At 35.4% G+C, this 24,173-nt stretch overlaps 4 protein-coding genes across 6 annotated transcripts in view; 2 read left to right on the top strand and 2 right to left on the bottom strand.

The window, feature by feature from the left end:
• Positions 1 to 4,612: 4,612 nt before the first annotated feature.
• LOC117409532 (adenosine 5'-monophosphoramidase HINT1-like) lies at positions 4,613 to 7,292 on the bottom strand. Of its 2 annotated transcripts, none has more exons than XM_034015729.3 (3): positions 7,011 to 7,292; positions 5,783 to 5,887; positions 4,613 to 4,924 (listed from the first exon to the last, which is right to left on the bottom strand). In XM_034015729.3, exons 1-3 carry the CDS (start codon positions 7,059 to 7,061, stop codon positions 4,760 to 4,762), a joined length of 321 nt encoding a protein of 106 aa, XP_033871620.1. In that variant the 5' UTR covers positions 7,062 to 7,292; the 3' UTR covers positions 4,613 to 4,759. The 2 variants fall into 2 exon arrangements, with proteins under 2 accessions (XP_033871620.1, XP_033871619.1); XM_034015728.3 differs by having other exon boundaries at positions 6,958 to 7,266.
• A 3,281-nt stretch (positions 7,293 to 10,573) lies between these two features.
• LOC117408553 (adenosine 5'-monophosphoramidase HINT1-like) lies at positions 10,574 to 12,362 on the bottom strand. The gene is made up of 3 exons (XM_034013636.3): positions 12,200 to 12,362; positions 11,580 to 11,684; positions 10,574 to 11,179 (listed from the first exon to the last, which is right to left on the bottom strand). The coding sequence occupies exons 1-3, from the start codon at positions 12,278 to 12,280 to the stop codon at positions 11,015 to 11,017; spliced, it is 351 nt and encodes a 116-aa protein (XP_033869527.3). The 5' UTR covers positions 12,281 to 12,362; the 3' UTR covers positions 10,574 to 11,014.
• A 142-nt stretch (positions 12,363 to 12,504) lies between these two features.
• On the top strand, positions 12,505 to 17,208 carry LOC117408554 (complex III assembly factor LYRM7). Of its 2 annotated transcripts, none has more exons than XM_034013637.3 (5): positions 12,505 to 12,635; positions 13,070 to 13,142; positions 13,552 to 13,622; positions 14,859 to 14,940; positions 16,857 to 17,208. In XM_034013637.3, exons 1-5 carry the CDS (start codon positions 12,618 to 12,620, stop codon positions 16,928 to 16,930), a joined length of 318 nt encoding a protein of 105 aa, XP_033869528.1. In that variant the 5' UTR covers positions 12,505 to 12,617; the 3' UTR covers positions 16,931 to 17,208. The 2 variants fall into 2 exon arrangements, with proteins under 2 accessions (XP_033869528.1, XP_034759660.1); XM_034903769.2 differs by lacking the exon at positions 12,505 to 12,635 and adding an exon at positions 12,652 to 12,813.
• A 5,260-nt stretch (positions 17,209 to 22,468) lies between these two features.
• Positions 22,469 to 24,173, top strand: part of LOC117409375 (CDC42 small effector protein 2) — a 58,341-nt gene continuing 56,636 nt past the window's right edge. The window contains exon 1 of the mRNA XM_034920082.2: positions 22,469 to 22,838. The gene's annotated coding sequence lies outside the window, so the exon portion shown is untranslated. The remainder of the gene's footprint in view (positions 22,839 to 24,173) is intronic.

Genomic DNA, 24,173 nt, shown 5'->3' with positions numbered 1-24,173 from the left:
CGTAATGGCAGCACATTACACAACACTGCCTGTTACACATTTACAATGCACCAGAAAGAAATAGCACAGCCATTCAGAGCCTGCACACAGCTGTATTTAACCATGACCAAGGCAGGTAGACACCTTCGGCCCATTCTTTCATTTTGATGGTAATGCTTTATAATTAGTGCCACCATGTAATGAATCATCTAACACATAATTGAATTTACTCGGGTGTAAAATTATCATGTTGTCACATTCCCCACTTTCTCATATTAAACACTTATTTATTATCATTAACAGGAACGTATTTTAAAGTTTGGGGTCGGTCAGTGCACTAGTCTGTTGTCTTGATTGAATCAGGCTGAAGTCACAAGCCACAAGTTGGTCTAAACTAGCTCCTTTGGAAACGCATTGCAAAACTACTATATTATTTAGTCAATTTACAGGTTTGGCTTGGGGACAGTCTAAAGAAAGAGAGGCCTATAATGTGATAGGTATTGAACTACTGTGAGCCTCCCTAAGAGGGTTGAGACATGCATACAGGACAATGCATCATTGCAAATGCTTCCGCTACCTATTTACATTTCATGAACACCGACATTTGTCACGAAAAAAGGTTGTGTCAGCATTTTGTGAAAGAAGCAGAGTAAATCATGCATCTGAGTCCATAATATTATTGCTCTCTTCACAGCATATTCCCTATAGAGGTTGAAGAGCTGCTTGTATTGGGAACCCTTTCCTTTTCCTAGACTAGAAATTCCACTCAGCTCCTCACGATCGTCTCATTGTGCTGTTATTATTTCCATCTCCTAGAGCTAAAGTACACCTCTCTGGGGCTTATCCACTATAGCTCTCTACAAAAGACATAATGTCCTGCCTTATCTCTCTAAAATACAATGTACAGAATCATTAGAAACCCACCTAAATTGAAGCTTGTTTATTGAAGCCTGGCACAATGCACATAGGAGCCCAAGAAACTACTCACAATATTTCAGCTACTCCTTCATGCAAATTTGTTGTTCCTGTAGTTTATAATAATTACTGAATTCCTCTTAGAAAATATTGACTTTGGCTTTGCTTTAGAAGGTGGCCCATTGTGGCCCAGCTATGTAATTGGCAAAATGAACACTTAGAAATGATCAAGGCATGCCAGATGTATAAGATACATGTATTATATTTTGACCAGTACTGCCCTTGTTTTGACGCTATCTTTTTTTAAATTTAGCCCATTGTTTAAAAAAAAGCAGTCTCAATGGGTGATAGATAAGATCATTTATTCACTGCCATGTGATGTCGCTGCAGGCATACATGTGTATATTTCATAGTCATTTAAATATTTTATTTGAACGTTCAGGGCGATGCATTCCCAAATGTTATAAATGCATCAAAGCCATAGAAACCATAAAGCCTCTGATACTTCAAATATTGTGCTATCAATGCCCCCCCCCCCCCCCCCCATCGCTCCACATACAGTATACTCTAGATTACAAAGCACATTCTGTAGGTCTGAAAAATATCAAATATTAAAAACAATTAAAACATTTTTTATCTTTTGATTTTCTATTTCCTTCTCTCTTTAAAGAAATAGCATATGAAGTGTATCCCATAAACTCAGTCCACAGCTTCTATCAGTGTCACACAGCAGACCCATAAGAGATAACACGCCAGCTGACCTTGTAGATATTTCAGACACTTTGTCATGTTGCAGACAGTTATTGCACCTTGAGAGGCTTCACTGTTTTAAAAAAGCATGTTATGAAAATTCAGATCTTAATTGCAGTGACTGGGGGCTCATCTTTGATGATGGGGAGAAGTTGACCTTGAGATCTCCTTTACTATTTAAACCAGTGTCAAGGCTCTCTGAGGGACTGCAGCTGTGTGGGGGAATGTGGTTGCTCCCTATATGCCTTCCCCATTAGGTACAGTTATGAGCCATTTCAGTGAGTGATTACAGGCAAAGACACTGGGCATCATTTGTGCACACTATAATATTGCTGTTTGAACAAGAATTGCTAAGGAACCATTAGGTTCCAAATGTTAAGTATTAGATACCTACAGGATTGTTTCCCTATATATAGACAGACTAGAGTGGCCTTGTTTGATGGGTGGCCAGTAAGAAAAAAAAAAACCTATGTTACTCCTTATGAAAAGTATGAGTCACTATAATGGTGTTGCTAGGCTTGACAGATAACCTTTAACTCCTTTATATTTTAAGCCATGAAGTTCCATACTCTGAAAAGTGTAATAATGATTTCCAGAGCTGCTGCTCGTGTATCATTTCTCAAATTGTCGCCTGTGCTGAATTTCAACCAAGCAGCTGTAAGCATTTTATCTGCTGGATTTTTTTGCAAGGAATAATTGCATTTTGTAGGAGTTCTCTATAATTTAGCGCAGTAGGAATGCTATTATATTTCTCTGTGAACTCTGTTGTGTGGCTGCTGTAATTAACGCTTGATTGGTTGCCATATGGAGTCTTGTTTTGTTACATTTAAGGTATATTTAAAATCTGATAAAATATTGCTTGGGGGGTTTGAAAGACTTCAAATCACTAATCCTGTCTATTATTATTATTATTATTATTATTATTATTATTATTATTATTATTATTATTATAAAAATAAAAAATGTATGTTGAATGATCTGTATTGAGAATTAATCTGTCATTATAGTAATTGCAAAGTGTACAATAAAAAATATTTAAGAAAAAAGTCAGGCAACCATCACCCAATCAAGGTTTAACTATTGCTATGATTTTGAGTAGTGCCACTTATTGTACCACCTTATGGAGCAACCATTGAGTTGCACTGCCCTCTTGTGGTTCCTACAGAACGCACAGCATCTCTAGATAAAGTATTTTTTTTTGTTTGTTTTTTTTAAGACAGAAACCTTGGATACTGTGTTTTAGCACTCTTAACCGAGCACAAACTGACTCTTATAATACAAGGTACATTTTAATGACATACAGTATTACAAATTAATATAAACCATTAATATGGTTTAGAATTTAAAAATTGCACCACAGGAAAAAGCTTGTTTCTTTACAATATTTTTACAACTCCCTGGTAAAAAGTGAAGTGATAAATCACACAATGTCTGCAAATGTTTCTATTGGTCAGGTGGTTAAATCACCTTGACTTGTTTTCATATTTCATTATTACATTTACTGATATTTTTTATTGTGCATTTGTATAACTAAATGGAAGGTTGTGGTTAACTGAGTGTTATGCTTGCAGTTAATGCAAGTCTTAGATACTACACCTTCATTGTAATTACCCAGCATGCACGTCAATGACCCAACATTCTGTTCCCTGTCTTATTCTAAATAATGATCTCCATCTATAGGCCTGTCAACTTTTCAAAATCAAATGTAATGTTAATCCGGTAGAGCTATTTAAATATTTATATTGTTCTACAATGAGCTACATCCTTATGTGCTTAATTACTCCCAGGATGATTTCTGTGGTGGGCCTGTTGTACTAATTAATCTCTAACCTGATTCTGAAATAACTAGACAGATTTAAATTAGTCCAATGAGAAAAGGCATTTACATTGGATATAGAAAATAAAAGAACTGACAGCAAGTTGTTGTTTTTTTTTTAAATCAGAAATTACAAATAAAAATACTAGCAGGGAGAATATGTAGTAACACAATCCATAATTCATAACTGTGACTAAATGGCAGGGGACCTGGAAGTGGGTCAAAGCATGTCGACCCACACGCTCCAGTTAGGAACGTCAGTGTGAAAGGGGCTTAGGTTTTTAGGACGTTTAATTAAAAGTCCAGTGTCAATTTTCATCTTATTTGTTTGTAGCTGCATTTCTTTGGTGTTACTATCATGCATTATGCACTTTCCACTGTATTTAAAGTATTATGCTTTTTTTTTTTTTTTTTTACTGTATAGCATGTATTATGCATTTCTCTGTATTTAAAGTATTATGGATTTTCTTGTTGTTATTGCATCTTGTAAAGTGCTTTGTGATGGTGGTCCACAATGAAAGGCGCTATATAAAATAGATTGATTGATTGAATGTTTTTGTTTGCCATCTTCACAGTATGGATCTCAGCACCCCTGATAAGGAGCTCTATCTTGCTTCTACAATATACCAGCTGCTGATTATACTTCTTACACTGTAAAGAGAAATACCTGCCCACCCCCCCAATTGTTCTGTTTATTAAACTTGCTTCTGTCATTTTCAGGTTGTCTTACCAGAAATACATTCCCATTGTGTTGATTAACAGTGAGTCGCTTTGAGATCTTTGATATTCTTGAATGTTATTTTCAAACATCAAATTTGGAGAAAGCAGAGTTTCAATAATGATCCAAACTATAGCAACTTTTTAAGGCTTCTGGTGAACTGTGGGCCATTCAAAACCTTCCCCAATATGAACAGAGGCTAAATGTGCAGTGTGCAAGAAACAGAAACGTCCCCCACGTCCCCCCCCGAATTGTAAAAAAAATAAAACAGACTCCTAGTTTACAACATTGACATTACAAAGTTCAATAAAACAGACACAAAAAAAATCAATGAATTCTGATAAACATTCAGCAAATGTGAAATAAACACAAAGGAGCTAAACATTAGCAAATGTGCAATTCCATAAAATAAATAAATAAATAAATAAAACCAATGTGTGGCAAGGTTTTTATTTGCTATTACTTGCTTGCAGTAAACACATGGGATGAATTGACATTCACAGTTGACATTGTAGGTCAGGGTTAACAGAAGAAATCTATATAGCTGTTGAAGTTTCTTGACACTTATCAGGTCAATAAGGTTAACCAGGGGGCCATCCCAACTGACGACCTCCGAGAATGTGGATGTGAAGGTGGTAAACTGTCTGCCCGCCATCAGGCCCTTCATTCACAATCAGCCGGTATCCCTTTGAGAGGCCCATCTCCTCCGCACACTTCTTCGCCACTATCATTAAATGTCCAAGCAGCTGTAAATACAGTAATAAGGTTTTAAATGCAAAAAATGCAAATATATTTAATATGATTGATGGAAAAAAAAGACTTCATCACATCCCTGACAGTACATGTGGCCCTAGTAAGAACACCCAGATAAATATGCAGCTATGACCAAAAGCTTTGCATCACCCTATAGAAATAAATCATATTGCATTATAAGTCAAATGAAACCTGCTGAATAATGTTAGGTTGATATATTGAATTACAAACTGATTTGTAGTTTTCCCACATACTTAACAAAAAACAGACTTAAAAATGTGACATTTTGAAATCAAACGTGAAATACCGTACTATTATGGCTATTATTTGCAATATCATTTTGTAGTTTCTTTGATTACATGATTTTAAATAAAAGATCTAAATTATGTTCGTACGTTTTTTATTATGTTTCAATCCTAAAATTCTAGGTGATGCAAAATGTTTGGCCATTGCTGTACATAAACTCATATTTCAAAAAACTTAAGACTTACCTTTGAAGTTCAACAAACCAATTGTTTTTTTTTCACTCAAACAGTATTTCCATTTGATGAAACAAGAACTCAAAAGCTTTTGAAGATATGACAATGTTGTTCAAGATCAGGGGAATATCTTATATTTGGTTCCCTTCAGATACTGTTTCATCTAATTTCAGCAGACCCACATGCAGGATTAACTAGGTGCAACTTTTTTTGCCATTAACATTGAAATTATTTTTCTTCCTTTAGTAGAATCATACATAAAGCATTAAAATAAATAAAACAATAAATAAAGCACACTGCACTGGTTGGTATGGTCTGCTTTTTAAAGGTGTTTTACTCAAACCAAGTATGAAATCAAATCATCATACTTACAGCTGCATCAGCCTCCTCAGCCTTAGACAGCTGAGCAATAGGTTTTTTGGGAATCACAAGAAAGTGTGTTGGGGATTGTGGTGCAACGTCATGAAATGCCAAACACTAAAAAGACACAAAACATCAAACAATGGATAAATGTTTACATTTCATAATGATTAGCAGAGCAACCACCATTCCACATATTATAGAACGTATTATAAATGGTACATTATAATTTATAATACGTTTTCAACAATGTTGTGCACTTTAGAATATTTTAATTCATGGAAATAGCAGCAGTACATGTTCACAAATGCGTTTCTCATTTCAAAATCATATCTAAAGTCAGTGTCTTGTCTAGTGAAAGTGTGCTTCTATGGGGAAACAAAAGTATTATGATTTTGAAAAAGCTAGAACTTTAGACATCTAAACACACCTAAAACCTTGTCAGAACAACCTTTTCTTGCAATGGCTGAATTAACTAGTTGGTTAAAAAGTGGCAATAAAAATGTCTCATGTTTCATGGGCTTAAATCTGATATGCATTGCTACTCAGAGGTAAGGTGACCGTATGGCTCCGTGTTCAGCGGGACAGTTCCGTCTTTTCAACTCAAAAACCCAGTGCATTCTGGTACATTTTACCTGTCTCGGGTACCATTGTTACCTTTAAGAGAAGCAGGACTACGCTTACCAGAATGCATTGGGTTCATTCTGGTACGGACTAGTCCTGCTGCAGCGTGAGTGACAGCGGAGTCTGACTTCTGCGGGCAGGAAACGAAGAGATGAATCAAACATGACACAGAAATGGCCAAAATCAACCTTTCACTATTGTATTATTAAACTAAAAATAAGTAGTAATTTAATGAGAAGCTGCTTAATTATTCTGCACCTAAAAACACTGACTTATACTTATTATTTGTGGTATTGTCTGTTTTGAGCCTAATCACTGAAAGCCAGGCCTCAGGGTCCTCCTCATTCAATATGCAGCAAAGTAAGTGCAGTATAATTTGACCCTGAAACTTGATTATTAGCAAAGCAAAAAAGTATATGTGCAATTATACAAATATAAGTTCACGTGTTATGTTCCAGTAGTTACTAGCTATGCAATGTTGGAGGGGGGGCTGTACGCGTGTATGGAACTGTGTGTATACAGTAATTATCTCTAGCTATATAATTTCAATCATATGAAAATACCTGTTCGTCTTCATAAAATATTTTTGCAGGTATTTCCTTGCGAATGATTTTACCGAAGATCGTGTCTCCACCGGCTTGGGCGCTTTGTGCCTTTGCGATTTCATCAGCCATAACTGTTCTCTATTTCTCCCTGAAGGCGCTCCTCCCTCTCCACTGTATCTCTAAAAAAAACCGACTGTCCACAAATCTTCTTAGTATACTGTGGACTTTGAACATGACTCTACATAAAAAAAAACACCCTTCGCATTACAAATGGAACGATCCTTGGTGTCGTATTTTATTGGCTGGACGAAAAACAAGTACCATATTTTCTAGAATATAAGGTAAAACTGAACTAAAACGTTTTTGTTCACAGATAGACGCACATTAAAATTATTATTAGAGTATAAAAACAAAGTATTATTATTATTATTATTATTATTATTATTATTATTATTATTATTATTATTATTATTATTATTATTTTCACAATGTAGTATCTGTCAAACTAGCCAGGGTACCGCCAAAAAGGGGCACAATTATTAATAAATAAATAAATAAATAAATAAATATACATACTTGTGAACAAGATTTATTTGAAAATGTGTATAACCCTTGATAATGTATGGGGATGGATCATTGTCACCACAAGGTGTTATCCTGACACAGAAAATCCACGCACTGGCTATTGTTTTGAAACTATTGTTAGTTTAAGAGTAAGTAGCAGGGTTCTGAAAAATGTAGCGTTATACGCACCTATCTGTTGCTACAACTGTTTAAATAACGTACCTGTACTTTTTCTTTGCATCGTTAACATTGTCAGAAATGCACATGCTCTTTTTATTTATATTTTTGCTTTGAACACACTCTTAAACTCAGGGGAGACGTTTAAGGAGGATAGAGATGTTTTAAACTGTAAGTGGTTTTGTTCGTGCACTGGGCGTGCTATATATCCAGACAACGTTTTAATAGTCAAGAAAATCACACAGACTAATTTAATTTGAAGTTTTAACGAATCAGACCAGTAGTAGTGCCCTTTCGGTTTATTAAATGCTTCAAATGGATCGCGTGGTTGCAAGCCACCTAGGATCCCTGCTAATAGGCAGTCTGGGCGTTTCCAGTGCCTTTACAGGTTTAACAGCATTACTTCAATACAGTAATACAGATATGGTTATCATATGCTTACCTTCAAGCTGTAACATGCAAAAAGCTAAAGCTGCCACAGCTACGTCCTACAACATACAATATATCACCCTCCACAGCTAAAATATAAATCCTATACCTTATAGCAATGCAACCAATATAAACGATATATAAATATATGCTTACCTTCCAGTATATGGAAGTGTAGTGTAGGATATATGAAAAATAACAACTGTCTTCAAAAGTTTAACTTTAAACGACTTCATAACATATATTTCCAATTCAGATACTTCAATAATTGTATTTTACTCCATTGATCTGTTTTGAAGTCATTTAAGCATTCAATGCAAGGTTCAGTTATTTTCATCTATTGTTAACATGTTAGAATGTAATAGTTTTACAGTGACTGAACTAAATCTGACCTCTTTCTCTGTTCATACAAAATTCAGTTGAAGCAGGTTTTAAGACAGCCTTAAATAGCCTTTTGCCAATTTCTTTGGTGTTGATTAATATGAAACACTACAGTAAGCATTTTCTAATACTCATTCTTTTAGACCAGATTTTAACCTCACACAGTAAACCTGTCCTACGCTTTTCATTCCCATTTCTTCTTGCCAGGTCTTAATTAATTTCTGTTATATATAGAAAATGTTTATTTTAATATAACCTCCTATCTTCTTTTATCTGAAAGGTATTTAGTTTGTTAATAGTAACGAGATCGCTCATTATAGAGAGGATCTTGACTTTTAAATCGCTGACCATTAAAAAATAAAAACCCTACTACATTGGCCAAAACCATCTTCATCTTCAACAATGCTTTTACTACCAGCAGGTAAGGATGAGGTTACACATCGGTTCACTGTGTATGTAAAGTTAAAGTATATGCTTTAAATGATTTTATAAAATGTATTTCTAATTCAGATACTTCAATATAGCAATCTCTTTTATAAATTGCAATTTTAATTTACTTCATTGATATACACAGAAGGCAAGAGGTTAATTTTTAATTAGGCACCTGCTTGGTAGCAAATGCAATCTTGAAAATTAAAACGTAGGACTGCTCATACATTTTCTTAATGTTATTAGGTTTCTTATTTATTTAAGTAATTTGTTTTTTTCTTACTATAATCAAACCTAGTTCGATTGCTTTTGGCATATTAACTCTGTTCAATAGTTTGCCATTCTGCTCTCGCTGGACCTGAATGTTTTAAGGCTCTGAGTCTAATTAAAAATATGCTTTTGCCCGATAAGGGAGGCTTGGAACTTTCAGCAGGTTGGCCTGACCTTTTGATACCAGGAGCTCTCTTTTTCAGACCTTACACAGACTTATTCAAAAGGATACAAAATACAGGATCCTACAACATTACTATTAGCAATGTATTTCATTCTATAGCATCCAGTCCATATCTAATAAGTCAGCTTGTTCCCAGCAAGATTTTAATTCTCCTCCTGGCTCAGCTCGAAGTGGCTCTACGAACACCACAACAGGCCTGTGCATCCTGCGTTTTACATCACGGGTGTGGGCGACTATGGTCTTTACTTGATACCTGCAAAAACTTAAATCTTGTTAGCTGGGCTCCCATCTCTACATTCTCATTCCCATCGTCAGTGGGCAAACACATTTTAACTGAATCTGGGTCCATCAAAGAACCGCACACCCTTGCAACCAAGGCCTTCCATGCAAAAGGATCTAATGACTTATAGCACAAAAGGGATGTGCCAGAACCATCTGTGACAACATCCTGACAACTTTTGTTTCAAAGCTCTTTTCAAAATATCCGCTCTAGTGTACTGGGGTTTGAGATCTGCCCTCTGCATCACTGCAGGAAGACACAACAAGTGCTCTTAATTTTCTGTTCTGTAGCACATCATGGCTCATATTGCTGTGTTACCTGTTTGACAATGTGGGCAATAATCCTTACACTATCAGTGCACTAGTGCAGACATTTTGAAAAGAGCTTTGAAACAGACTTTAATCTTATAAGTGTAAAATGCTGTCAGGATGTTAACATTGTAAAGAAAAATTACAGGTACATTATTTAAACAGTTGTAGCAACACGTGGGGACATGGAATGCTATATTTATCGGAACCCTGCTTACTCTTGAAGTTTGCAAAAATTAGCTTTTCTTTTTCCACATTATTATTTTTTCCATGTATATGGAATAGACCCACACATACAAATGATCTAATTTTGAGGTAATTCCTACTTTGCACCATCTTTAAACAATATCATCTTGTAAAATGTATATATTCTTATACTGCTAAACAACACACTGAACACTAAATTGAATGAAAAAATGAATGAAAAGTAAAAGTGGGTCTATATAAGATTCAACACACATGGAAGAAAAATAGAATGTGGCAATAAACAAGTTAATTTCTGCAAATATACGCTATGGTAGTTCCATCTGATTACACCAAGACCCTTGTCCTTTCTCCTTAACCTCAGGTACATTCTTTTCAGGAATCTTTAAATACAGATGTAAACATTGCTTTGTTTTGAACAGTTTTTATTTATTTTTTTATTGTTATTATTTGTTTCAGGTCAGCAAACAGACGGTGAAGCGATATTACGAGTGAGTACCAGTAGTAATCTATATGAAGATTGAGCGCATATTGCATTCTGTTTATTAACTGGTTTAGGTGCTAGCTGTGTTCCCATTGGGTGCTTTGCTTTGTATGTTACTTGATATTATATAAGTCATATTTTAGTTATGTGTATAAATAAGATAAGAAGGCCACATAATTCTAACTAAATTATGTAGTCAAAATTGGGTGGTAAATATTTGAAGTGCTGCAAAACATCTATTGAAAAGACCAGCAGTGATCCTTTGCATAGCTGCTCAGCCAATGGTTTTAATCCAGCACTGAAACCAGCCAGGAAAGCATGCCCAGTCATGTTTTTTGCATGTGGACATTTTCTGGTCCGTAAGGTTAACCAGGGGGCCAGCCCATCTGACGGCCTCCGAGAACATGGATGTGAATGTGGTAAACTTCTTGTCCACCATGGGGCCCGTCATTCAAAACCAGCCGGTATCCCTTTGAGAGGCCCATCTCCTCCGCACACTTCTTCGCCACTATCATTAAATGTCCAAGAAGCTGTGAATACAATGCAACAATGTTAAATGAACAGAGTAAGCATTTTTTTTATTTTATTTTTTTTACTTTAAAGAAATACATGTTTCTCTTTCAAAACTGTGCTGTGATACAGTTTCTTCTTATTAACTGCATTATTGTGCTGGAAATCTTTTTTTTTTATGTATTACATCAGAAAATTGACATATTTATAATTCAACACTTTCGATAAAAAGAACATCCCGGAACCTTTGCAGTTGGTCACATGATCATATTGTTGCTAGACTATTGGGGTGGGTGTGAAACAGCACAGAAAGTGGTTACAAACTTAGAAATACCTGCATAGCTCGAATAAGTCAAAAACAAGCAGAACAAAGGGGACAAGCATTGGTTTTAGTCAAGACCTGCAATACACCATACTTACAGCTGCATCAGCTTCCTCAGCTTTGGACAGCTGAGCAATCGGTTTCCTGGGAACCACTAGAAAGTGTGTTGGGGCTTGAGGTGCAATGTCATGAAATGCTATGCACTAAAAAACACAAACATTTGCAACAAGCTGTTATTCATAAATGGCTTTTTTTTATTAATTATATATATATATATATATATATATATATATATATATATATATATATATATATATATAACAAAATTGTGAAAAGGCAATGCACGAACATGTATGTACATTCTTTCTGTCAGTTACTAGATCCTTATTTTACAGTACATTTCATTTCCTTTACACATGATATGGTCCATATATTTCAATGGGACATCTGCACCAACAAACCAAACGCAGAGGTGTTCAAACTGACTCTAGATGTCCTGCCCCCAGTACCACACAGCAGCGCAGCTTTTTAAATTGTTTTGGTCGGCCATGCAATTCGATCTTCATATTTCACCTTTTTGATGACGTTACCATATAAATATTTACTGTACTGAACTTCTTTAAGGCTTGGCCCCGGTGTAATCTGAACGTGCAGTTTAGAGAATCATACATTCATTTATTTACATGTATTTCTGCAAATCAACCACACTAATAAATACCTGCTCGTCTTCATAAAATATTTTTGCAGGAATTTCCTTGCGAATGATTTTACTGAAGAGCGTGTCCTCGCCGTCAGCCATGGTTTCTAAACTATTTCTCCCCCTTTCTATGACCAAGTAAGCGTGATACACTGTCTACGGCTGCGAAACCTGAACCCATAATATATTTTGCATTGCAAGCAAAAAGTGGGACGTTTCATTTTAATTTTCGATTGTTATTGGTTGTTCGAAGCAACCGTAACAACACAACTTACAAGTTTATTGGCCCTTGTTGTACATTTAGTCACTAGACCCGCCTCCAGACTGTACCATTTGAAGTAAAATCGACCTTGTCCTTCCCAGATTTATGTGACATGATTTGTTAAGACTTGAGAAAGAGGCGTGGATATTTACAACTCGGGTTCAGAAAAAAAGCAATATGGAGCCTCGCATGAAGGTGAGAGGGGCATTGGCGAAGCGTTGTTTAATAGCTTCAAGCTTGTGTTTAGATTTTTTTCAGACATTTATAACATTTATTTTAATTGCCAGTTGTAAAATTGCAAATTACGTATAGTGTGTAATAATATTAATTTAAACCGTAAAAGCCCATGTTAGCACTGTGTTGGATCCAAAGAGTGAGTGAGATATTGAGATGAATACATTTAATCTCTTTACTGTACTGGTACATGATGTATTTTAAAAGTTTATTTTAATTCAGTGTCAGTGTTACAGTCTCTGTAAAATAGATTTATATTACATATGATCAATCAGGATGTGTAATTTAACCGTAGCACATTTGAAATCGCTTCCCAGAATTGCACTAATATATATATATATATATATATATATATATATATATATATATAAATAATTTCTTTGTACATACGGCAGGTTCTGAGGTTATTCAAGGCACTGCACAGAACGAGACAGAACGTGTTCAGAGATGACACAAGAGCTTTGGGAGGTGATATTTATTTATTTATTTATTTATTTATTTATTTATATTTCTATTAAATTGCTCTTTACATAATAATCCAAAACCACTGTTGCAGTAATCGCAATGGAATAAACCCAGAACGGCCATGGCGACATGGTATAGCAGATGGACATACAATGGCATTCTTAGTTTTACTGTGAGCTTTATTACTAGCATGTCAAATAAGAGACCCCATCCCAATCATACATTGCTATCTGCCAGTCATGCCTACGAGATATATCTTTGTAAGTTGGAAAACAGCCTTTTGGAGAATGACCCCTATGAGTATTACTATTAGTCTGTACTAGGCTCTGCCAAATGCCTTCATTTTTCACTTAAAAAAAAAAAAAAAATACTATAGAAGGTATAATCAATGCAACATGTTTTTTCTTAAAAGCTGCCAGGGAGAAGATAAACGAAGAATTCAAGAAATACAGAAATGAAACATGTACAGAAACAATAAATAAGGTATTTTTTATTTTTATTAAACCTGTTTTTATTAGAAAAATATTCCAATTCAGTCTTGCCCTCTGTTGTGGGAGAGAAGTAGTATGGCTTTATTTTAAAAGGCCAGTGTGCAAAAAGCAGACGGGGGGGGGGGGGGGGGGGGGGGGGAATGAAAAAGGGTGTGTTGAAGAAATAAACTATTTCAAGGGAAAAGCCCTGTCCACACTACATAACCGAACTCGAGAACCATACTCATTCTAATTAATCCAGCTCAAAGCGTCCACACTGAATTACTGTTTCATGTTTAGTTGGGCTTAATGCGTACAAACACTATTAAAATAGTTTGGTTACAGTTCCTAGCAGAACTGTGGGACTTAATATGACATTATCCCATCATGCACTGTATTTTGTTTAGAACCTGGCAAATATGGGGCACGTACCCACAGAACACGGAGCTTCTTAGCCTGAACGTTGTGGCTTTGTTTCTTAAAAACAGAAGGTACATTTAAGCATCATGTATGTGTTTCGTTTTGAACTCTAAATTTCTTCTTGACCTATTTCATCGCTCCAGATAAGAATGTGCTTTGATTTTGGCATCTGATCACGTCGCTTCTTGATCTACCATTTTACAACAAACATCAAAAATTGTATACGTTACAGCACTATTGATAGCCGTACTCAACTCCTTCAGGCGCCTGTTCTGAGTACTGTATTTGTAATGTCCACGCGCAAAAACATATCAGAAAGCATTTTGGGACACAAAAAATGTAGTTTGGTATCACAGTGTGTCCACACTTCTGACAAACCGCACCCCCTGCTCTAATTTAGAACCGGACTTGAGACTACCCCCGAGGTGGGCTCGAGTGCGGTTCTCGAGAACGATAGTAAACATTGTGTATTGTGGACGCTAACTGTAGCCGGTTTAAAGGCAACTAATATAGTTTAAAGGCATAGTGTGGACAGGGCCTTAGTCTCAGTTTAGGGAGTCTAAAACAGGATTTAAGATAATCGTGATCACCCTGATAATCAATAATTCAAAATGTATATATCCTCCGTTTATTCTTTAGAAGTTAAATAGATATTTCAAACTTACAATATTCTTCAATACTGGATTACTGTTTAAAAAAAAAATGTGTTGATTGAGGAGAGACTCATGTGGTGATTGTATTCAGTTCCTCAAATGAGAGGTTCTAAGTTGATTCCAGTGGGGCAGTTATTCTTAAAACCATTGTATTTAACTTGAACAATATTTTTCAGATGATTAAAATTGGTTCGGATGTTGAAGTTATTCTTCGAAAAACAGTAATCCAGGGAGTTCATGTAGAAGACAAAAAAATACGTAAGTATTATTATTATTTATTTCTTAGCAGACGCCCTTATCCAGGGCGACTTACAATTGTTACAAGATATCACATTATTTCACATTATACAGATATCACATTATTTTTACATAAAATTACCCATTTATACAGTTTTTACTGGAGCAATCTAGGTAAAGTACCTTGCTCAAGGGTACAGCAACAGTGAGATTGAACCCACAACACTCCAGTCATGAGTCCAGAGCCCTAACCACTACTCCACACTGCTGCCCCTGTAAGAACAATATCTGTATGTTTCTCAGACCTGGATCAATTACAGTTACACCTACAGCAGGATTGTCTGCTGAAATTGCAGTTAAAATTACAGTGCTATTTTGTTCAATTGCAATTAATTACAATCATGCTGAAGTAATTACAATTATAATTACAATTACACTCAAAAGTTACACTCAAGAGTCACATAAACAGCTACACATATTAACATGTTTATTCTGTTCTAAATAAGCAAGCAATAATCGCAGGTACAAATACAGAAATGGGGTTGAAGATACAAGAATAATGATTGAATGACAACAAAATGCAGAATGAAACTGGTGTGCCAAGGTTCAATTACATTTACAATTAAATGAATTGCAATTAATTACGAATTGCACAATTACAATTGTAATTGAGCCCATGTCTGATGTCTATACTACACTGGAGTTACTATATGGAGTAACCTGGCTAGTGAGGATATTGTTTAAAGAACATACAGAGCTGCCATCTGAATCGTTTCAAGCATCTAGCACCCCTGGTTACTTTCTCATTGTGGTTAAGACGTGGATGTTTACATCAGGTGATTAAAAACTGTTCTGAAAGAAGTTGGTACATTTTTTCTTAAATACCTACTTATATATATAATTATCTATTACAGTGACCAATATTACACAAACCAATGCTTGTTTTTATCATTAACTTTCGTGTAAAACTTGGGTTAGAATTCACAGAATCACACATAGATTTACCAGACATCCAAGAAAGCTGGGTAATTCAATATGTTAATGTAACATTCAGCAGGTTTCATTCGACTTGAAGCAAAATTATTAGTTAATTCTATAGGGTGATGCAAAACCTTTGTAATTATATGTACTGTATATCATTGGTAAAAGCTCATCAAATGTTTCCAGCCTGGCCTTTTGTAAGTTTAACATATTTTGGTCAGATGACAATGTAAATTAATTGTTATGATCTGCAATAAATACACCCAGTGTTTAATGTTACAAAAAATGTAATATGCAAGAGATGTGGCATTTTAATAAATACAGTAAAATATGTCCAGTAGTTTCCAAATACATTTTCCATCATTGATATTATACAACATTAATCAAAAAATAATAACTACAAAGACTAATTTGAGATAAGTTTCACAGAATTTTCGGGAAAGGACTCCACCCTTTATAAAGCTAACCTCAGTCATTTCAACAACAAGCGTCCAAGAAAATAGTAACTTTCCAATAACTGTTACCTTTGTAAGATTTCATACCAGTTTTGTGTCGGATATTAATTCGCTTGAAATTTTGCGATTTTTTAAGATTTTTACCCAGTTTTTTGGTCTTTTTCATTGTATACCATGAGTTGGATGCGATATGATCAAGACAAAGATCAGAGATACAACCAAGAAATTCCATATATTAAATGAAGTCAATCGTAATTAGTAATATAGTTTTTACTGTAAAAAAAACAAAACAAAAAAACACATAAATAAATCAAGCAAATATGTTGATTTTCTATTATTAGTCACCTTGTGTGTCCTGGAATATTGTGATTTACATACTGGAGTTTGTATATCCCAGACCCTCAAATACATTGAGTTTTCTGCAAGCATGTTTCACCCAATTAAATATGTCTTCTGTAAAACAAGATAAAAGAGGTCAACATTGTTCTGCTTTTTTGACAGAACTTCGGTACAGGGAAGAACATCTTCTGGAAAATCAACCTTATTGTGATAACCCTACCAAGAAGAATGCATGACTTGCGTGATCCCCAACAAGATCATGCAAACCAAACCAGTATCAAAGGTGCAAAAGCCTACTTCTGTTCTTCAGGTCACTTGAAGGCTGAACTTTATTTTACTGTTGCCATAGAAACTGCTCAGTGGTGAGCTCGCTTTCAATGGTGAATGTCACTTATCTGTAAGTGCGTTTTGTGCACTAACTTTGGTTCTTTATATTTTGTATTCACAATTTAAACAATTAATTTATTTAATGTATTTTAATATAGTTTTCAAAATAAAGACATGCCCTCCCCAATGTTGCATCTTTATTTTATAAAACTTGTATTCTCTGCCATGTTTTTGCAGTCAAAAATACCTTTTCATGAATGAAGGTAACTTCATTCAGCAGCAGTTACAGTATGGTTGAACATTAGATGGCAGTGTTGCTTCTATATAATAACGATCTCAGAAAAAAAACAGGTAAACATGTATTGCTAGAAGTTGTTAGAAACAAGTTTTACAAAACATACATAAAAAGGTGTTAAAAGCAGGCTGTGTTCATTTTAAAGAAACATACCTGCTGAACACAATAACGTGATTCATTGCTGCTTTTCAGCTGATAATAATAACAAATAGTTGGTGGTTACAGTTTGCAGTAAATATTTTATTTGTCTGTCTTCCATGGTAGTTCTTGTATTTGTTTTATTGCCATTGTGTTTGTAGGTTTCATGAGCTGTTTAAAAGGAATTAAAAAGAAATTTTAGGTCTGTGGAATATGCAACAACTAGCAACAGCTGCATTTAATTTGCTGAAGTATCCGATTATCTCTTTCGTCAGTTTCCTTTAATATAGTTTCCGTCTGTGTAGATTATGAGTCGTCTTCCAGAAATGCTGATCTGAGCAATTGCCACGTATAACAGCATTATTATTATATCTTTCTTTATTTATTTATTTAACTATTTTTTTAAAGCAAAAAATCAAATAAACAGTTTTTGCATTTAGCTGCACTCATTTTTATTTATCTTTCATGGCTAGATTTTTATGCTACTATACTTTTATTTTTTATATGACCAGTATTCCTGTGATATCCTGTTTTCCTTTTTGTGCACATGAACAAATATTCCAAGCCTATATCTAGATCTTTCTCAAGCTCACAGCTGGTTCTGCTGGCAAATTAGAAACTGCAAACAGTACCATAGCATAACTGGGATGGACCTATCATTTCTTGCATTTCACTTTGAAGCTGTTATCCTTTGAGATAGCCCCTTAGAACAAGCATAGAGTCTAGTTAATTAACTTCATATTGACCTATTTATTGATACTGTTCAAGCTCAATTTCCATTTGATGACTTTTGCTCTGTGAATAAGCTGAAGCAGGCCCTTTACCTGCTGTTATGGGCAAAAAAGATCTTTCAACCATTAAAATAATGTCAGTCAAAACAGAAAAATATCGGTGACACCCATTTCTTATTCTAGAATTCAGAATGTTGTGAAGTTTACTTCATCTGGTCTCCAAAGCTTGTCAAAGGTAGTTTGGTCTTTTTTAAATCCTTATTATACAGAATGTAACTGACACTAACCAGTATTGAAGTTTTCTATTGGCATATTATCACCTTAGTGGACTGAGACAACAGGGGGCCGGTTGCATAATGTGGAGTCAGACTTGCTAAAGACAGACAGAAAAGGCGGTTGAAGTCAATTTCACCATTTACATGGACCCTAAGTAGGTAAACATCTACTGAAAAATAATTTATTTTACTGTTGCCATAGAAACTGAGCAGTGGTGAGCTCGCTTTCAGTGGTGAATGTCACTTATCTGTAAGTGCGTTTTGTGCACTAACTTCGGTTCTTCATATTTTGTATTCACATTTATTCTAGAATTCAGAGTGTTGTGAAGTTTACTTCATCTGGTCTTCAAAGCTTGTCAAAGGTAGTTTGGTCTTTTTGAAATCCTTATTATACAGAATGTAACTGACACTAACCAGTATTGCAGTTTTCTATTGGCATATTGTCACCTTAATGGACTGAGACAATGGGACCAGACAGAAAAGGCGGTTGGAGTCAATTTCACCGTTCACATGGACCCTAAGTAGGTAAACATCTACTGAAAAATAAATAATCATACAATTTTGCATTGCTGTCAATAGGAGCAAATCGGGACTGTCATTTCTTTTTTTTTTTTTTTGCAAGGTGGTCTTTTTTATTGAGGTGGCCTTAAAGTTAAGCTTTAGTGTATTTGGGCTTTTATACGTAATACTTACTAGAACAAGCTGCTTCCAGTGACAAATGGAATGTAGAAGTTTAATGGACTTTAAACTACAGTTTAAACATATTCCAAGGAATATAAAGCCTGTTTACCAATATACACAGTCGCACTTCATGAACTGATAGATTCCTTCCCCTGTGTGCTGTGATAAAGCAGGAGCAGGTGGATGAGCCTGCAAACAGAAAAAGTGATTTGTAGTCCAGGGTTAGAAATTGACAATTTTAGTGGTTACTGTAACTGCTGAATTTTGCTACATTTCCACAGGTGATGTGTTTCACAGATGTGCGTCTCCGGAACTCTCCTTTACAGCTTGCTAAGTCAGTTATTTCCAGCTGTCTATGTAATGGCAAGTCTTCTTTTACCCTACAGCTATGTTATGGATCTGTGTTTGTTTTCTGAACCTGGTAGCATTACCCATGTAGATCACACTGACATGAGCTAATAGCATGTTAAAACTGGTTTACAGAAATGTGATAAACTAGATTTTCTCGATTCTAGTCCTAACCAAGGTTTTAAAATCAAATTTTCTTACTTCTTGTTGGCATTGGTACCCTTTTCCTGTGTTCAAGATGATGTGGTTATTTACTTTGTTTTTTTTTATATCCTTTTATTCAGAAAACAAGATCAGTTATTCAGCATATCTTTAAAAACAAGCAGAAAAAGGAAGAACTTCAGCAGTGAAGAAGTGATAATATTGCTTGTGCTAATAAGATGTAAGAAAGTGGATTTTAAAACCTTGGTGAGCATGCTTTTTGTTTATTGGTCTTTTCAATTAATCTAAATTTGCCCCAGTTTTAAATCATTTACATTGGTCTTATTGTGAACCAAGGTTATGAAAAATGACTTCTAGTACCCTATTCACACTGTGTAAATAATGTGCGATCAACATGTGTTGAAAATGTAATTGTGAAATGGCAGTCGTGTTTTCAATGTGGGTTGATTGCACATTATTTAGCTAAGGTGATTAGGTAGAGATATACAGTACATTCCATAGCAGCCATTCTATATTTAACTAGTAATTATACACACCTGAGCTAGTAACCCTTAAAGTGCCAATTCAACTTGCAGTGGGGTCCCTTATATCCATGCATGTGAGTAATTTCATTGTACATTTTGTTTTATGTAAAATGACAGAAACTGACTCATTCAAATCCATATGTAAATTCAAATCCCTGGGATGCCTTTGTGCGATTTCATTGGCCAGCCAGCAGCAGTTGGTGGTGGCTAAACTGGGTTGATGTCTAGAAAGACTTGAGCTGCATTTCCACTGCCCTGTTTGAATACCATTCTTGATGAGCACGCTGTTGCAATACTTGCCCTCCACACAAACACGGACACATGTAACTTAATCTCATGAACAATCCCTTACTCTTGAGGAATTTGCCTTTGGAGCTAAACTTGTACAGGCAATGAGTGGACCTGAGGGCTGAGACACCACCTGCTAGAAACTGGAGGATATTAGACCTCAGCCTGCAGCCCAACAACCCCACAAGCCAGGGTAAAGAGTCTTCAAAGTCAAGCTTCTTTGTTCTACCATCAATTTCTTTTTAGCCATATATATATATTCACCATGAATCTCTCTTCATTTAATTTTATAACTCTTTCAACAACATGTAAAATGTGATGAATTTCAGTTCTATTCTGTTCTTAAGTTTTTTTGATAGATTTTGCTATTTTGGAACAGCAAAACTTTATTGTGGTGTATTTAGTATCCCAACAATCCTACAGGGACATGTGACCAACCTCAGCATTTTAGCAAACATTTCTAATGTCTGTTTTCACCACAGTGTCCAGTTTCACCCTACCCAATATATTAACTATTACAATCACTGCTCGTCTGAAATTCCCAATGTGTTTTTAAAAAGTGGGACTCAAGTACTTCTACTGACTCCCTGCATACAATGATGTCTGTATTCAAATAGCATTACTGCATCAAGGCTGGAGAAGGTGGTGAAGGCAGCACACAAACTAGAAACTGACTGTGTCTTGCGCTTAATTTCCACAAGTGATGGACATGCTGACCCGTATGCTTACTGTTGCAATACATTAGATAGTTATTGATCAGATTGTTTGGTGAAAATAATTAAGTTCTGCTCTTCTTGCTCAAGATATCGTGCTGTTGGGACTTTTAAAGTCTAACAAATTGAAAATTAACAAATGGAAACTGGAAATGAAAACACAAACTGCACGATTAATGTACAGGGATTGAAAAAAAACCAAAAATCAGTAATACCTACAAAATTTTGAACACACTTTAGTTTAAATGGACTGTCCCACACTTTATTTGTTAAGCAAAGGGAATCAATGAGGCGTATTTTCTATTATATAAAAGCATTGTATAAATTTGATTATATAATTGCATCTTTCTGTTGTAAATTAGATCCTGTGATAATGGTCAACACAGGTCTGACAGACTTTGATAGCGGGGTTATTAGTAGGTGCTCAATTAGCAGGGTGTTCGGTATCACGACAGCAAATTACTGGTGTTTCACAAGGAATAGACTCAAAACTGATGAGCATTCTGCACAATAATTCTGTGTGTTTGTGTGGGATAATTTGCTGCTGTTGTAAATGAAGAATATGGTTTTGAGGTACCAAGATGGAGCGGATTATCTATTTAGAGGGCAACCACCCCGTCACATTTATTCATATACCCAAAAATGTGCCTCCCGCCCTCTGTCCTGAAGCTGTCTCCACTAAACTTCCAAAAGAGTTCTCTGGTCTTGATCTCAGGGCTTTGTTGCTCATTTTTCAGGTTTCTGAAACTTTGATCAAGCCTTCCTAAGCTTTCTAAATGAGTTCAGTTTCCTCAACCTCATGTGTGGCTCTTGGGGTGCAATATGTATAGCTTCATGAGGAAACCGGCTCTGTGAGGGACAGGCCACGTTCTGGAAGGCAGAGGTCTATGCGTCAACCCTGCCAGGATTGTGTTAATGCTCAGGGAGGTCATACCCAATACTAAATTTGTAATATTTTCATTTTGACAGCGTGTCACATTTCACACTGAAAACTTATCATGATTCTTTGATCTGTATTTTTGTTCACATTTTCTGTGATTTTGTTTGATATCTATGCTTAAAATATTTGATTAAATCCATTAGACCTGAGTGTTGTGTTTCTTTTGTGCATCAGTATGTGTGTGTGTGTGTTTGTTTGTGTGTGGGTCTGGGGTAGGTGCCCATGCAAAAAATGGTTGACCTTAACTATAAGCAAGCAATTTTTACTTAATTGACATGCAGTAATTAATTGACTACCCCTTAATACAACGCTTAACAAATGAAGCTTCACCTTCTCATTATTATGGCTCTGTGTGTGTACACAAGTCAAACCACTGGAGGCGCTGTTTTCCTTGTTTGTGCATCTGTGTTGGATTTTAATTCCTGGAGGAGTGTCAGTGTGTGAGAAGTCTCCTCCTTTCGGAACCTGATTATTCTCTAATTCAAACCCGGCAGAAACAACAGCAGCAGCAGCAGCTTTTCAGTCTTCTTAGGCAGTGAGTGAGTCGCCATCTTCATCGATCTCTGCTTCTTTTTACCTCTCATATCCAGCTTACACGCTCACGTTACATTGGGAAAGCTGTGCACGTCCACCAAATTACACAGACGCGTTATATTTTTTAAATCACATTGCATACTGGGGACAACCATTGCGCTGGCAACGCTGAAGGCAAGGGGATATAGGTAAGAGTAAGACATTGATTATTATTCTTATTATTGCTGTTAAATATATATTTTTTGTAATCATTGGGATTTATTTCTTCATGTAGGGTAGAAGTAATACATGTTAATCAGATAGAAATATTATTGTGCATTGTCGATTTTATATTATTAGTCTCGTTGTTCTTATTTGTGGGCGCTTAATTCTAGAAAGACGCTATTCGGAAGAATACAAATTACGATTGACATTTAATGTGATGCATGTAAGAAATGTTGTTGCATCCTTTGCTTATATTGAATACGAGTTATTGCTTGTTTTTATTAAAACATGATTGCTAATTTGGGTTAGGGGCACATTTTCAATTCTTAGGCAGCGCCTCTGTTTATTAAAGACACACTGTCTATTTTAAGACAACTCTGTCCATTTCTAACCTACATTGCAAGCACTGATCTAGACCGCTGTGTAAAATATTCCGCGTACAGATATGTATATCGTAATGTGGAAATTATTTATACCAAAGCGTGTTGTAAAGGATTTCTTTAACAGAGTAATCAGCAAGATTGTATCAAAGGCTTCTGATTTGTGCCGGAAAATCAATTTTTAATTGTGGTGATGAATATTTCCCAAATGTTTGGTTGATGTGCCGAATTCGCTTAGCAAATGCAGTTTTAAACAGGCATGTAAAATGTGTCCAAATGTGTTACATTGTATTGGCTATGTAAACCGTAAATTAAGCGATCCGTTCATTCCCAACCCTGCTTTACAGAGATAAGCATGAACATTACATGATTACTTCCCACACATTCAAACCGATGTGATTTGTCATTATTAGTGCCACTGTCCACAGAAATCTAATTAACATGCACATAAATGCAATAACATTTTTTAGATTTGTGTTTTGCGTAGCCGTACTATTTTTCTGATTTATTCTTCGAGCGTTATGCTCAGTTGCCATTGCTGGATAATAACATGGTTTTAGATTTGTTACTGTTTCGCCTTGGTATTTTTACATTGTAGCACAGTTTTTGTATAAAAATAGTGGACTGAAAACTACACGTACCAAAACGCAGATGTACTGTACTGGTTTGTAACATGATACAGTAGTAAACTCTTGTACTGTACATGATCAGTTTAAATGTCACACTGACATGCACACATGTTTAAAAAATTGCATTGTATAACTGTCTCTTTTTAATTGGGCTAAATTTGACTGTATGTTCCATTGTACAAAAGAAAATGCCATATGTTTTGTAGGGGAATATGTTTTCTTTAAAGTATTTGCTATTTATTGCTGCAGTGCCTGATATTCCACTTGTTACTGCTTAAAGGTTACCCCTTTCAGCCTTCTCGGGATTCGC

Source organism: Acipenser ruthenus, chromosome 2 (assembly GCF_902713425.1).
Source record: "Acipenser ruthenus chromosome 2, fAciRut3.2 maternal haplotype, whole genome shotgun sequence".
Classification (NCBI taxonomy): Eukaryota; Metazoa; Chordata; class Actinopteri; order Acipenseriformes; family Acipenseridae; genus Acipenser; species Acipenser ruthenus.
The sequence above is the reverse complement of the archived record's forward strand: the minus strand, read 5'-3'. Positions and strand labels throughout refer to the sequence as shown.

Coding starts and splice junctions, on each gene's coding strand:
- LOC117409532 (XM_034015728.3), bottom strand. CDS start 7,068: ATGGCTGATGAAATCGCAAAGGCACAAAGCGCCCAAGCCGGTGGAGAC. Junction 5,888..6,957: donor TATTTTATGAAGACGAACAG/GTATTTTCATAT, acceptor GTGTCTTTTTAG/TGTTTGGCATTTCATGACGT. Junction 4,925..5,782: donor CTGAGGAGGCTGATGCAGCT/GTAAGTATGATG, acceptor CTGTATTTACAG/CTGCTTGGACATTTAATGAT.
- LOC117408553 (XM_034013636.3), bottom strand. CDS start 12,280: ATGGCTGACGGCGAGGACACGCTCTTCAGTAAAATCATTCGCAAGGAA. Junction 11,685..12,199: donor TATTTTATGAAGACGAGCAG/GTATTTATTAGT, acceptor TGTGTTTTTTAG/TGCATAGCATTTCATGACAT. Junction 11,180..11,579: donor CTGAGGAAGCTGATGCAGCT/GTAAGTATGGTG, acceptor TTGTATTCACAG/CTTCTTGGACATTTAATGAT.
- LOC117408554 (XM_034903769.2), top strand. CDS start 12,787: ATGTTAGCACTGTGTTGGATCCAAAGA. Junction 13,143..13,551: donor TGACACAAGAGCTTTGGGAG/GTGATATTTATT, acceptor TTTTCTTAAAAG/CTGCCAGGGAGAAGATAAAC. Junction 13,623..14,858: donor GTACAGAAACAATAAATAAG/GTATTTTTTATT, acceptor AATATTTTTCAG/ATGATTAAAATTGGTTCGGA.